General features: G+C 42.4%; 1 protein-coding gene across 5 annotated transcripts in view; it reads right to left on the reverse strand.

Annotated features, from left to right (window-relative positions):
• Positions 1 to 12,318, reverse strand: part of USP13 (ubiquitin specific peptidase 13) — a 47,579-nt gene that overhangs the window by 13,444 nt on the left and 21,817 nt on the right. For all 5 annotated transcript variants that reach the window (XR_008483315.1, XM_054282470.1, XM_054282471.1 and 2 more), the window contains exons 4-10: positions 11,531 to 11,652; positions 10,978 to 11,120; positions 10,589 to 10,773; positions 5,789 to 5,883; positions 3,995 to 4,182; positions 2,473 to 2,544; positions 2,117 to 2,210 (exon numbers count right to left, since the gene is read on the reverse strand). Coding sequence is in view for 4 of the 5 variants with exons in the window: in XM_054282470.1 (XP_054138445.1) it covers positions 2,117 to 2,210; positions 2,473 to 2,544; positions 3,995 to 4,182; positions 5,789 to 5,883; positions 10,589 to 10,773; positions 10,978 to 11,120; positions 11,531 to 11,652 (899 nt within the window). In the remaining variant the exon portion in view is untranslated. The remainder of the gene's footprint in view (positions 1 to 2,116; positions 2,211 to 2,472; positions 2,545 to 3,994; positions 4,183 to 5,788; positions 5,884 to 10,588; positions 10,774 to 10,977; positions 11,121 to 11,530; positions 11,653 to 12,318) is intronic.

The following is a 12,318-nucleotide window of genomic DNA, read 5'->3' on the forward strand; positions in this document are numbered from 1 at the left end:
CTTTTTCCAATTCTTGGCAGTAGACCACCAACCACATCAGGCTAAGATGATCCCTAAAGGCTCCCATCAAGAGACAGACTCTCTGTATTGCTTGGAGAGAGAGATGCTCTGGGGATTTCTGCATCCTGGGTTATGCACTGCTTCAGTGTCCTCAACTGCCTTTCATCCAAACTGGGACTGGGGAGATAAGTGCATAAAGCAGCTCACATTGCAACTTCTTCCTGCGCCAGAAGCAGGAATGTGGCACACTGCTGTACAATGCTGTTTAATGCACTCAGTTTGGAATCAAGCCTTGTTTCCACCTATACACTTTGTACTCAGCCCCTTGAGCAGGAAGAAGAGGAGCATGCCATATGTGACAGTCTGCAAAAATAGGATTGAATCTTGCAATCTCACCTCAAGGACAATAAAAGGGGGGGGGGGGGTGGGAAATCTAAACTCAGAAGAAATGTTAAAGCTCAAAGCAGAAAATCAAGCCCTGGCTGATGACCCTTTAGGGTCTAAAGTGGGTCCAAGGAAAATGCTGCCATTTCCAGTCTAAACTTCTGTGGTGAAAAATTTCAACTCCACAGCACCATGAATATTTACTGAATACCTGGCATGCTTTCCCCATCAAGAGTTGCAAAACAGTTTAGCTAAATATAGATTGTGCTGGACCACTGCAGATCTCATATGAATGCTTTTACAGGCAACACCTCCCCAACTTTGGATGAATTCCAAAGGCTCAGAAAGACTGAGAACTTCTTTGCATGTAGAAGGGGAAAAGAAATAAAGGAATAAAAGTTAAATGAATAATTGATATTATAGACACAAAGCAGAAGCACTTCAAAACATTTAAGGCCTAAAATGCTAAGCAAACAAAAGAAAAAAAAAAGCATTGTCAACCTGAAAAAAACATAGATTTGGATTCCAAGAGTGAAGGAATAGAGAAAATATCTACATCTGACTTTTTCTGTAAATAAATCATCAATACAACAAGCATAAAAGGCTGTAAAAGCTGTTTCAAATCCTAATATATGCTCTCAATTGCTTGATAAGGATGCTTCATGCATGTAACTTCAGCTTCATTAAACTGAACTAATGAACACAAGCACTGTTAAATGTCAGTAGAAGCCTACTGCAACCTGACAGAGTTTCATCCCATCTGTCATTAAAGAGTTCTCAATATCTCATCTAATAGTGGCTGCTGAGCTAAACAAGGAGATGCAGCTTTATTCCAAGGGTTCAGATCCCTGAACTTCCAGCACATTATTTTCCAGTCACATCCTGGATGTGTTTAGGAAAGCAGGTCAGCGAGTACACATAACTCAATGTATGGAGTTTGCTGAAATCTGTCCCACTATTCCTTTGCCCCAGTGCTGATTAGCCTTGAACTTTATTTAATAGGAACAAGCAGGATTTGCTTGTTCCAAAACATTGAATTGCCACTGTACAAAGCAATTACTTGGGAGACACATGACTGCCAGGTCATTCAAACTACTCTGTACCAGATGCTCTTTCTGTCCAAAATCTTATTGGCATTCTGATTTCAGGAGAAATTCCTATGTCAATAATTGATAGATGAAGGTAGAGGAAAATATCTGTTTCTTTGGCAACCACCACCATCCCTCAGTGGCAGAAGCATGCATTACTCCTGTGGCTCTGCATGGCCCCTCCATCTCCAAAGCCCCCAGCACCACCCAATCTTGCACTACCTTCTCCTGAAGTCAAGTGGAGTATTGTCAGACACTCCCTGGAAACAATTCTTTAGCTATTTATACTTTCAGTAATTTAAAGAGGGTTTAGAAGTTTGCTTCCAGGACTCTCCGCACAACATTGTTTTTGTTGTTGTTGTTCCTCAGAGAAGATAAACATTGGTTGCAAGTTGTGTGAACATTTGCACTTGTCACTGGAGCAGCAGAGCACTTTATCAGCAGAACCAGTGCTTGCTTTGATGCACTGCACAAATAGTGCCTGACTAATTTATCCCTGACTTAGTAATCTTCACATTCCACCTTGCTAAGCATCCCATCCATGCTGGACCCACACGTGTTCCCCAAAGCCCAGCACCTGTTCCCTTTGCTCAGGATATCACTTTTACCTAGTTACCAGTGGCTGTACAAACTCAGGCAAATACCTTGTGTTCTTCTTTCATCACCTGCTCAATGAGCTCAGATTTCATGGGTGGCTTAGAGTATTGGCCTGAAAGGAGGCCGTGTCCCAGTTTAGCCCTGTAAGGAAGAAAGTGGAGGGGTGGAAACAAATATGTGAGAAAAACAAAATGCTTACTTCAAGCAAAAAAAAATGAAGCTTACTGCTTTTGACTCCTTGATGAACCAGCATTACCATCATTGCAACTAAGTGGTCAAATCTCAATCTCCCTGTGCCATATCTCCCTTCTGAGCTCATGAAAAGGTGTTCTTTTGCTCTGCCATTAAATCATTTAGATTCTATTTAACCTGACCAAGTAAATAACTGAGAAATGTCACTTACATCTGAGTATTGAAATCTTGTGTTGGATCAAGAGGGGAGTAGTCAAATATTCGTGGAAGGTTTCCCACATACCTGGGCAGCAAGAACAAAGCAGAAACAGTCAAATACTGCAGCTTAATGATTCAATCTATCCTCAATTAGTGCTTCTGTAATGCAAAAATAATAGTAAAGAAATAAGGAAATGGACATTGAGGCTTTACTTGAAAGCTTCTAGAATATTGCTATGTTGTTCATCTGGAATTTACATTCTATTCCTGAATCTTGCAAAAGCTGCAGGATGGTGTAGGTCAAAACCACAGAGCTGAGTTAAGAACCAGTGTACTTTTTACTCCCAACCATTATAACCAAGTAAATTCAGGTTTGTATTAGGACAAGAATATGTAAAAAGAACATTTCTATTGAGTTTCACAATTCTGATAACACTGAGGGAAACACTGCTCTAGTCAGCCTGTTGGAAAGTGAAGCACTTAGCAGCACTCTCTGAGCATTGGCTGCCCTTGAGCACAGGAAAAAACAGGCTGGGTAGGTATGGCCGTGGTGCTGGTCCCTCTCTCATCAAAGATCTCCACTATTTTGATGACAGTGAGTCCTCCAGGTAACTCACGGGACCATGCTGTGGAAAATTATCTTCCCTAATAAAGTCCATTTTGATATTTTTCAATAGTGGAGGTAGAAGAGCTGGCACTTAATGAACCCGTAGACTGTACTCCATATGGCTAACAAAGAAAATAAACACAAGTTTTCTCCCTCTTCTTCTCCAGAAGGTAATTTCTAACATGAAAACCTGGGGGGTTTTCCAAAATCTAAAAGCTTCACTTCCAGCACATACACTAGTGCTGCTTTGGAAGGAAAGGGCACTCTGAATTTTATTTCAAACCATGGACTGTCCTTTATAAAAAGGCTTCTCTCCTTGGAATCACGTGTTCAGCTTTGATCAGTTGGGAGTATTTAATATTTTTCTGTTGTGCTTTTGTCCTTTTACTCTCTTAATTATTCAGTGGAGGAATACATTTATACTATTCTTGCCACTACTTTTTTTAAATTTTAATTAAAATGTTCCTCTGTCAGCTTCCCCTCTTAGCTAGACCTACATGCTACAGGTGCAGTGTTTTTCACTAGCATGGATCAATATCAACATGTCTGTGCCAGTTTTTTGGCACAGATCACACAGAATGACTCCTGGCATGGGCCAGTACAAAACCCTTAATGTGATACTGATGATGCCCAGGTAAGCAGAGGTATGTGCATCTGTACATAAAAAGCAGAGACTCAGACATCAAATATCTGAGGTGGAAAATTATTTCCCATCACTGAAGTTGAGACAGTTTGTTTTTAATTTGAAGGCAGCTTGGGTTTTATGTTCCAAACCAAAACAACCACTAAATCCTTTAAGCAGTCACTGGACTGACTGAAAGAGACCTGTTTGCAGGCAAGACAAAAATTAAACCACCATTTTTCTTAGAAAAACAACGAATTGATGAATGCAGCAGCTAGTGACCAGAGGTAGTTTGGAGCTACTTACGCTCGCTGGAACTCTGGGATGCTGAAAATGGCTTGCATGACAGCATTGAGGTAGCAGCTATTCCCCAGGTTCTTCATGCCAGTGTATCCTGGGCCATACATGGGCTTGAGTTTCACACCAGCTTCCTGAATCACTTCCCATTCTGAGACTCTTGGCTTTATGTCATTATCTCTTAGCCCATTGTCTGTCTGAAAGCAACAAGATTTTCATCTTAGTCTCTTTAACTTCTGCCATAAATATGCTGCTGCCAACTTTGTGAGCTATACTCCAAGAAATGAAGAGCCAAATCAATGGGCAAGGGGAGGCAAATCCCGCATGTAGGGGAAGATGAGGGTCACAAAGCCAGCAGTTTGTTCCTCCAATCCACCTTTGCTCTTTAGCACAGCCACTGGCACTGAGTGCTCCCAGTCGTGACCCCAGTCCCAGCTGGGAGCTTCACTTCTCTCAGGCCTGTGACCTCAGCCTCAGCATCAAACACTGCATCTTTTCAGGTTTCCTATTCCGTTTGTAATGGTCAGGAATAGCTGCTGCTGTAGAAGCTGCTGGTAACAAACAAACCACATGAAAAGCAGCAGATCCAAGAGCTCTTCCCCTCTTTCAAATGGTAAAAGCCAATAATTTGTGACACTGAAGTTTCTCCCCTTTACACTCAGCCTTCAGCCTGTAGGTGCAGGTCACCACAGTGTCATTTACTGCTGGCATTGCTCTGTCACTTCTCAAAGAATTGTACAGACCAAAGACCAGAGGTGAAACCTTTGCAACAACTAAGACTAGGTTTTCAAGGCTCCTGAGTAAAACAGTCTTTCCAGAATGATTTGGATAAAAGAAACTTTTTATCCATGGTCCTGGCAAGGACATTAGTATACCAAAATCATTATTAGTATCATGAAGACTTTTGAAAATACAGTTTAACTCTTCTCTATAATTTAAATTAATATAATTTTCTCACCACTTGGACAATGAAATACACTTAACCAGTAGCAGGATTTTTCCTTTTTAACATTTTCATGTTCTCCAGGTAATGATACTAGGTTATATGCTTGGGTTAAAAAAATAAAACCAAAAAACAACAAACCAAACCAAACAAAAAACCAATACAATCACAAAAACCACACCTGCCTTTATAAGCATATCCTATTCTGATTTCCTACACCATTTAAAGAGAACTGGAATCAACACCCACTAAAACACAAGTTATTAAAAGCACTTCTTTACTAATACAGATACACACAGAGAATCCTTTATTCCCCAGTCCCTTTGTAGCCTGTCACACCTTTGACCATGCTGTTTTCTAGACTTGAGAGAATGTATTTTTCTCATTTTCTAATGTATTTATTGACAAAACCTAAACTGAAATTTACATAAATAACTTTCAGCCACTTTTTAACTTATCCATTGCTTAGCTTATTTTTGCTTATGAATCGTTATCTGTTTACACATTCAATAGGCTTTCCTTCACTCTAATTAAATGTTCCAGGCATTTTTCTCTGATTCAATAGCATTTTTCATCTTGAAGTCAAAGGGTGCATCACACAGAAAAAGTGAAAAATGTAAACTAAAGACCAAAAGGTACCTCTTTCAGAAGGCAATTTCTGGATTTGAGAGCAATGATTTACTCAGAACTCTGACAGTAACCCCCAAATTAGCTGGCTGAACTTTACAAAACTGAATACTGTTGTAACAGTCTGAAGGAATCACAAATAAGCTACAGGTGTCATTCTTCTCCTGTTTCTCTCCCATCCCCAAGCGAACAAAGAAGTGAACAACAAGCTAAATAAAAAATGGATTTCCTACCACTTGCATCTGCAGCATATCAATTCCAAAGTGTGCCAAGTGTTTTGCTATATGTGGATCTAAAACCGGCTCCTCTTCATCAAAGGAATAGACATCTGCAGAAGCAGAGAGAAACCAGTGAGCCCCAGTATCAAATGTGATCCCTTCTCCTTGTTTACCAACACTGCATTCTCAGCACGGGGCTGCCCATACAAAAAGCCTTGTTCATATTCCTTGTTCATATTGCATACACACAATGCCTTGTTCATATTCTCCAAGTTTGGTTCTGGCCAAGTGAAGCGCACAGACAAACACATAGCTCAGTAAATATCTTAACACAATCACCTCAAGCACTTTTCCTCAAAAGAAATTATATGCCTCCACAGCATTAGAACCTAAAAGCATTTATAGGGATTATAGCATTTCCTCTCCCCAAAATAAGCAATTTGTAGGGGATGCAAGGAACAGGGCATGCAAAGCCAACCCACATTTTGAACATGACAAGAAGAGATTATGAATTTTTGTAGAGCTACTATTTACAGACAGATCCGTTAAAGCTGTTGAGTGTATCACACCAACTCACTACTGACAATAGTATTTAATTTTTAGTACAGTTTACGAAATCCACTTTTGCCCTTTTCACACAGAGATGCAGGAAGAACAAAGAAATTCTTTATTAGAATAAGGAGGGGTTTTTTTGATTATGCACCACTGGATTGGACTTCCAAGATTAATCTCACTTTGTGGTTAGGGATGGCTGATTTTCTGAGTGAGGTGTCTGGCTTTATTGTATGGGAAATTTAGATTTCAGTTCTCTATGACAGACCTTTATAGCCTTAAGGAAAAGCTGGTAAGACTTGAACAGGCTTTCCATCTTTTCTCTGATCAGGTCTCTACCTCTGTGGTCAATGACTGCTTTGGTGTCTCCTCATACCAAAATCCAGAACCCCTGTGCCAGACTCCCTGCATTTCCCTCAGGCACGTTCCCTCCATGCCCAGCAGCTTCTCACAGTGACCCTGCTCGATAAGAACAGACCTAGGCTGGCAGAAAAAGTTTAGCCAGGAGAAAGGAAGAGAAGCAAACTCAGGAGGAGATAGCAGGAGCACAGTGAAGGCTGTTCACAGCACAAATATCACTTCTGGAAGCTCCTCACCCCGGCCTCTCCTGGCAAGTGCAGACCCTGGCTCTGACTCAGCTCACCCCTTTAACAAAAGGCAATGGTCTTTTTAACCCAAAAGACCTCTCCTTGAGGTCTGTTAGTACCAAACCCCCACTGAAATGATGACTGAAGGTTAGCCAAGAACTCAAACACTAACTTTTAACATTGACCAGCGCTATGGAAAACCTCTCTGAGCAGGGAGCTGTGCTTTGAGCTGTGCTGCCAGCTGCTGACCAGCCAGCAGACGCCCCACTAACATTGGTGCCCGTGACCTTTGTGGCATGTGCGTGGCTGTGGCTGCCCATCTGCTGGAATTCCACTGTGTGGTAGCAAATGCACCCAGAAGACATGACTGTTCATCCACACACATGGCATCACAACGTTCCCATAGCATTCTGCTGAGGTCACAGCACAGCCACAGGATCCCAGAAAGTTCAAACCCCTCATGGAGTGAGATTACACAGCAACAGAGCTTGGGTGATTGCCTGCAGTGTGGAAGCTTTGGATATTGTTTTCCCTCTGCTCTGGCAACTGCAGAGAGCAAATCACCTGGGGCTACTGGCCCAGAGCAGCAGGAGTGGAGCACAAGACTAACATTATGCTCAAGCCCAGCTCATGCCTTACTTCAGTGCTTTCTGCTGTGTAGCTTAAATTCATGGGGAAAAGACAGAATTCAATTGTTTCAAAAATCAAACCCAGGTGTGCAATGCTGTCATACCAGACTCGTAGAGGAGGAATGCAGACAAGTCAGCAAATGTGACACACAAGAACCTGGTGTCATTAGAGCAAGAAAGAGGAAAAAGGGAGGAGTGGAAGAGGGGAAAAAACCCACCAAGATAAATCTGAGACAGGCAACACAGAATATTAAACAGAGAAAAAGTCACAGAATATGCTGAGTTGGAAGGACCCATCAGTATCATCCAGTCCAACTTCTGACCCTGTGCAGGATGCACAAAGAATCCCACCACAGACCTGAGAGTGATGTCCAAAAACATCTTGAACTCAGGCTTGGTGCTGTAACCAGTTCCTTGGGGAGATTTTTCCAGTACCCAACCATCCCCAGGGTCGAAAACTTTTTCCTGATAATAGTATTTTCCTGATAATAGTCTTTATGATTCTTATTATTTTAAGAAAATAAAAATGTCAGTGCTACTTGACTTCATTCTCTTCCACAGCTCAACACGTCTGACTGTTCAGACATCTCTCCTTCCTATTTAGATGGTAACAGGCAATGGTAACAGTGTCCCTAAAGAAAGAAGTGGCTCAGGATACCCCCAAAAGTATCTGACAACTGCTAAGATCAGCATCCACAAAGCAGCTCCTTCAAGCACCAATCACAAGGGGTTTGCCACTGCCAGTGCCCAATTCCATGCTCCAATCCATTCCAAACAAGCAACCTCACAGTGACTGGAAATAAAATCCAGTGGCACTGTCAGAGAGGCAGCAGGCAGCACAGCCTGCCCCGTGCTCAGCCTACTGAGCAAAACAACATTTATGACTCCCTGGTGTGTCCTGTCCAAGGTACAAGAGTGGGGGAGAAGCTTGGTTCAGTGTCTGCCCTGATCCCAGATGTGTCTGCTGACAGAGTGCGACAAAATGGGGCTAACCTCAGGAACCTTTCACAGTGTACACAGCACAGATTTCTCAGGGTAAAACAAAGAGCTCTCCTCTGTGTACACATGGGGTGAGTGTCAGTGCAACAGTGGCACCACCTCCTTCTCCTTCCTACTGCTGTGAAAAAGGAATAAATTATGTCAGGACAGGGACCAGTGCTTATTACTCCTGTACCATCACCCCTTCACCTTTAACCCAGGGAAGCAAAAACAGACAGATTTTGTGTCACCATCAGCCACAGATGAGCTTTCCTGAAGCTCATCCATCACCCAGCCCCATTGAGGGGTTATGAGTACTACAGAAATATAGATCAGAGACAGAATAATTACTGAGAAGGAACAAGGAAGGTTGGGGGAGGGAAGACTTTTCTATAGGGAAACCAAGTAAACATCATCCAGAAGAACAAAGGTCTGTGGAGAACAGCTGGTGCTTCTCATTCAGAGGGAAGGATGACAGCCTGTCCTTTGTTATCCCAAAGGCCACATAAGAGAGGAAGCAGCTGATCAGTGGGAGGCACAAGGACAGAAGCCATAAGGAAAAAACTATCGCTGCTAAAGATGGGAAAGAAAAGAAAAAATTCTGAAAAAAACCCACTACAGAATATCCTGTTTGTTTTGTAGATGCAGTTGAAAGCTACAGCTGGGCAAATCCTAAACACCTTCAATAACTGAGAGATTTGGAGAGAAATCATCCAAGGCCAGGCTCATGCAAGGAAATAAGATTCCATCTGGGAAAGAAAAAAAAATGGTTTTTGCTTAGTGTTTTTGTGGCACAGCTGGTTGAATCTGACTACAGTTGCCTTTCCTCAACACTGAATAGGAGTTAGAAAAGCTCTTAACTGATGCTTGTTAAAAAAACAGGCTGCTCTAAACAGCAATTTTTCATCTCTGTAAGCACTAAAGCCAAAATATAATCATGCTATGTGTTCTCCATGCACCTGCAACAAAAGATCTCTTTGCTTATGACTCTTTCAGCTCCTCATGTTTTTATTCCATCTAATCCTCACACACCATAATCCCCTCTGCAGAAACACTGCAGAACATCACACTTGGAGAATATGCAAACAAGATACAAATACAGTTTTTTCCCCTCCCAAGATCATCACACATTTTCCAAACGAGCCTCACAGCAGCCCCATGAAGATGAGTGTTCATTAGACTGTTTCAGCAACATTTTGTTCAACAAGGAAAAAGAGGAGTTTCCACTATGATTAAAAAACCCATACATGCTGTTACAAGCAGACTTCTAAATTTAAAAAGCTCATTACCCTGCTGTTGTTTCTTTGTTACAAAAAAAATGAACCATTTGTCCTAGGAAGTGTAGCAGAACTAACAAATATTGTTTCTCCAGAGTCTGTTGTTTCAGACTAACACTATTTTTATGTAATTAGCCTAGTATTATGCAAATACTCCAAAAATATTTATAGAAAATATAAAATGAGCAGATAAAACAGGTATGGGCTTTCTCAGAATGGAGTGTGTGTCACTCCCCTCAACCCTGATCAACATTCACAGACTCAGAGTTTCCTTCCATATTGCAAATCAATGGTGACTCCGACATTGGTGAGGGAGAGAGAATGATGCATTTGATTCCATGAATATCAGAAGGCTAATTAATTACTTTATTATACTATATTATTCTATACATTTAAAACTGAATATGCCAAGCACTCAACCCTGCACAGACCTCACAGAATCTCGTGATTGTCACCCAACAGTCCCAACTCACACACACACACACACACACACACACACACACACTCTCTTGGCCCTGATAGGCCAAGGAAACAAAACACCATCACTTTGGGTAAACAATCTCCATACTGCATTCTGCTTTTGCACAAACACAGGCACAGCAAATGACAAGAATTGTGTTTTCTTTCTCTGAGGTTCAGAGAATGTGAATCCCAGAAATATTCTTAGGAAGATGTGCTACACTTCCACACTCCAACACTTGCACTAGAAGCACAAACCCAGCTGGTAACAGACACACACAGTCAGCCTCACGCACGGGAGGTACCTCACGTCAGAACAAGCCCCGTGCTGACCTGCTCCATCAGGAGTGATGGTGCCCAGCTTCACTGCCAGGGGATAGCCCGTGTCCCTGTAGTGCTCCACGGCGTGCCCGTTGCCCCCGCTGCCATCGAAGAACCACTTCCCGCAGAGCACGGAGCCGTCGCTCAGGTTCAGCCACAGGTTCTCCCGCAGGTCACACCTGGAGCACTTCCAACCGCTGCCACACACAACAGGGAGAAACAGCAGCAGTCTGTAAGGCAGCAGCCAGCTCTGTATCTCCCATGATGGCAGGTCAAAGCACCCACACACCCAGCCCAGCCCAGAGTCACGCAAGGGAACCGTGGGCTGAGTTCCTGCCTTTAGTTCAGCTAACCCGGACTGAATTAGAGAGCCTACAGTGAACAAACCTTGTTGCCCTCACCTGGGGGGAATTCTAACACCATTGTCTAACTGTACAAGTGTTTTAGCATGTTTAGATGCCTGCAGCTCTTCTTCCCAGGAGTCAGGTTCCTGCTTCCTGTAGGGTGATTTTGCACTGAGCAGTGCATCACAAGCTATCGTCACCTGGAAGACAAATGGATGTCAGTCAAAGCCTGACACGACTCAGTGACTGGACAGAACCTGGCATTCAGCCTATTGCTAACCACATACAGAACTGCTTATCAGTAGGACTATTTATATACTCAAATATGCATCTAATCTTTTAGACTGTCGTCATTATTTTAGCAGCAGAGTAAGCATGTGTGCTATGTGAGCTTCCCTGGGACAAGCTGGCACCATAATAAGGGAAGAAATATAGGAGATAGAAGAAACAAATGTAAAGATCACTTTTTTAATGACTGAGACTCTATTATAGCTGGTAAACAATAATCTTTATGTCCAAACAAGCAGTGCACATAAGAAAACAAGGCACCATATGGACAAAACCAGAAACAGGAGACAATTTCAATGACCACTTCCACACACCCACTGACCAGTGCTGGTAGCTCTTCTATGTTGGGTAATGAGATTTCATAGTGATCAGGAAAGATAACAAGTTTTGCTTCATCCTCATATTCAAAGTCATCACTGTTGAGATCACTGCTTATCTCCAGATCTGGAAAACAAGATGGGCAATGTTAGGAGATTATCCCATGATCCAGGTTCCAAAACTGTGGCAGGGGTACCACCATAAACATTGCTTGCCTGTCATCAACCAGTAGTTTCTCTAGCTAGAAATATTTGTGAAAGCCTGATCTAAACTGAAATCTCACCATCCTTCAAGAGAATGTTCTGAGGACCAAAATCTCCACTTAATGCCATCCCCAATCACAGATACAGTTGGTTTGGCCTCTCTGCAAGCAATGCACTGTTGCAGACATTGCATTCTGCAAAGCAGCAAACAAAATTCTGCTCCTTTTGGACAAAATCAGGGTGCCATACTGCTGTGCCTTTTACCCAGAATCTTGAAATGCTATAAAGCATGGAGACCAGGTCACACTGCACATGCCCAAATTGCAGAGGACAAATAAAAAGAGCACCCCATATTTTCCAGATCACAGACCCATCTGAAACGTGCTGTGGCTCCCATCCATCTTGGACCTGTGGCCTTTCCTCCCAGAAAGATGTCCATGGCTGGAAGTATTCCTGTGTCTCATCCACAGTCTCAAATAGCGACAGCATGTACAGTAACACCAACAATATCCCTCTCTTGCTAACTCCACTCCTTAATCAGGGTAACTATCTGTTTAAAAAGCACTCATTAGCTACTAAAGCTTTCCTT

Source organism: Melozone crissalis, unplaced genomic scaffold (assembly GCF_028551555.1).
Source record: "Melozone crissalis strain CALT ecotype California unplaced genomic scaffold, PUWL_Pcris_2 ptg000034l_1, whole genome shotgun sequence".
Taxonomy (NCBI): Eukaryota; Metazoa; Chordata; class Aves; order Passeriformes; family Passerellidae; genus Melozone; species Melozone crissalis.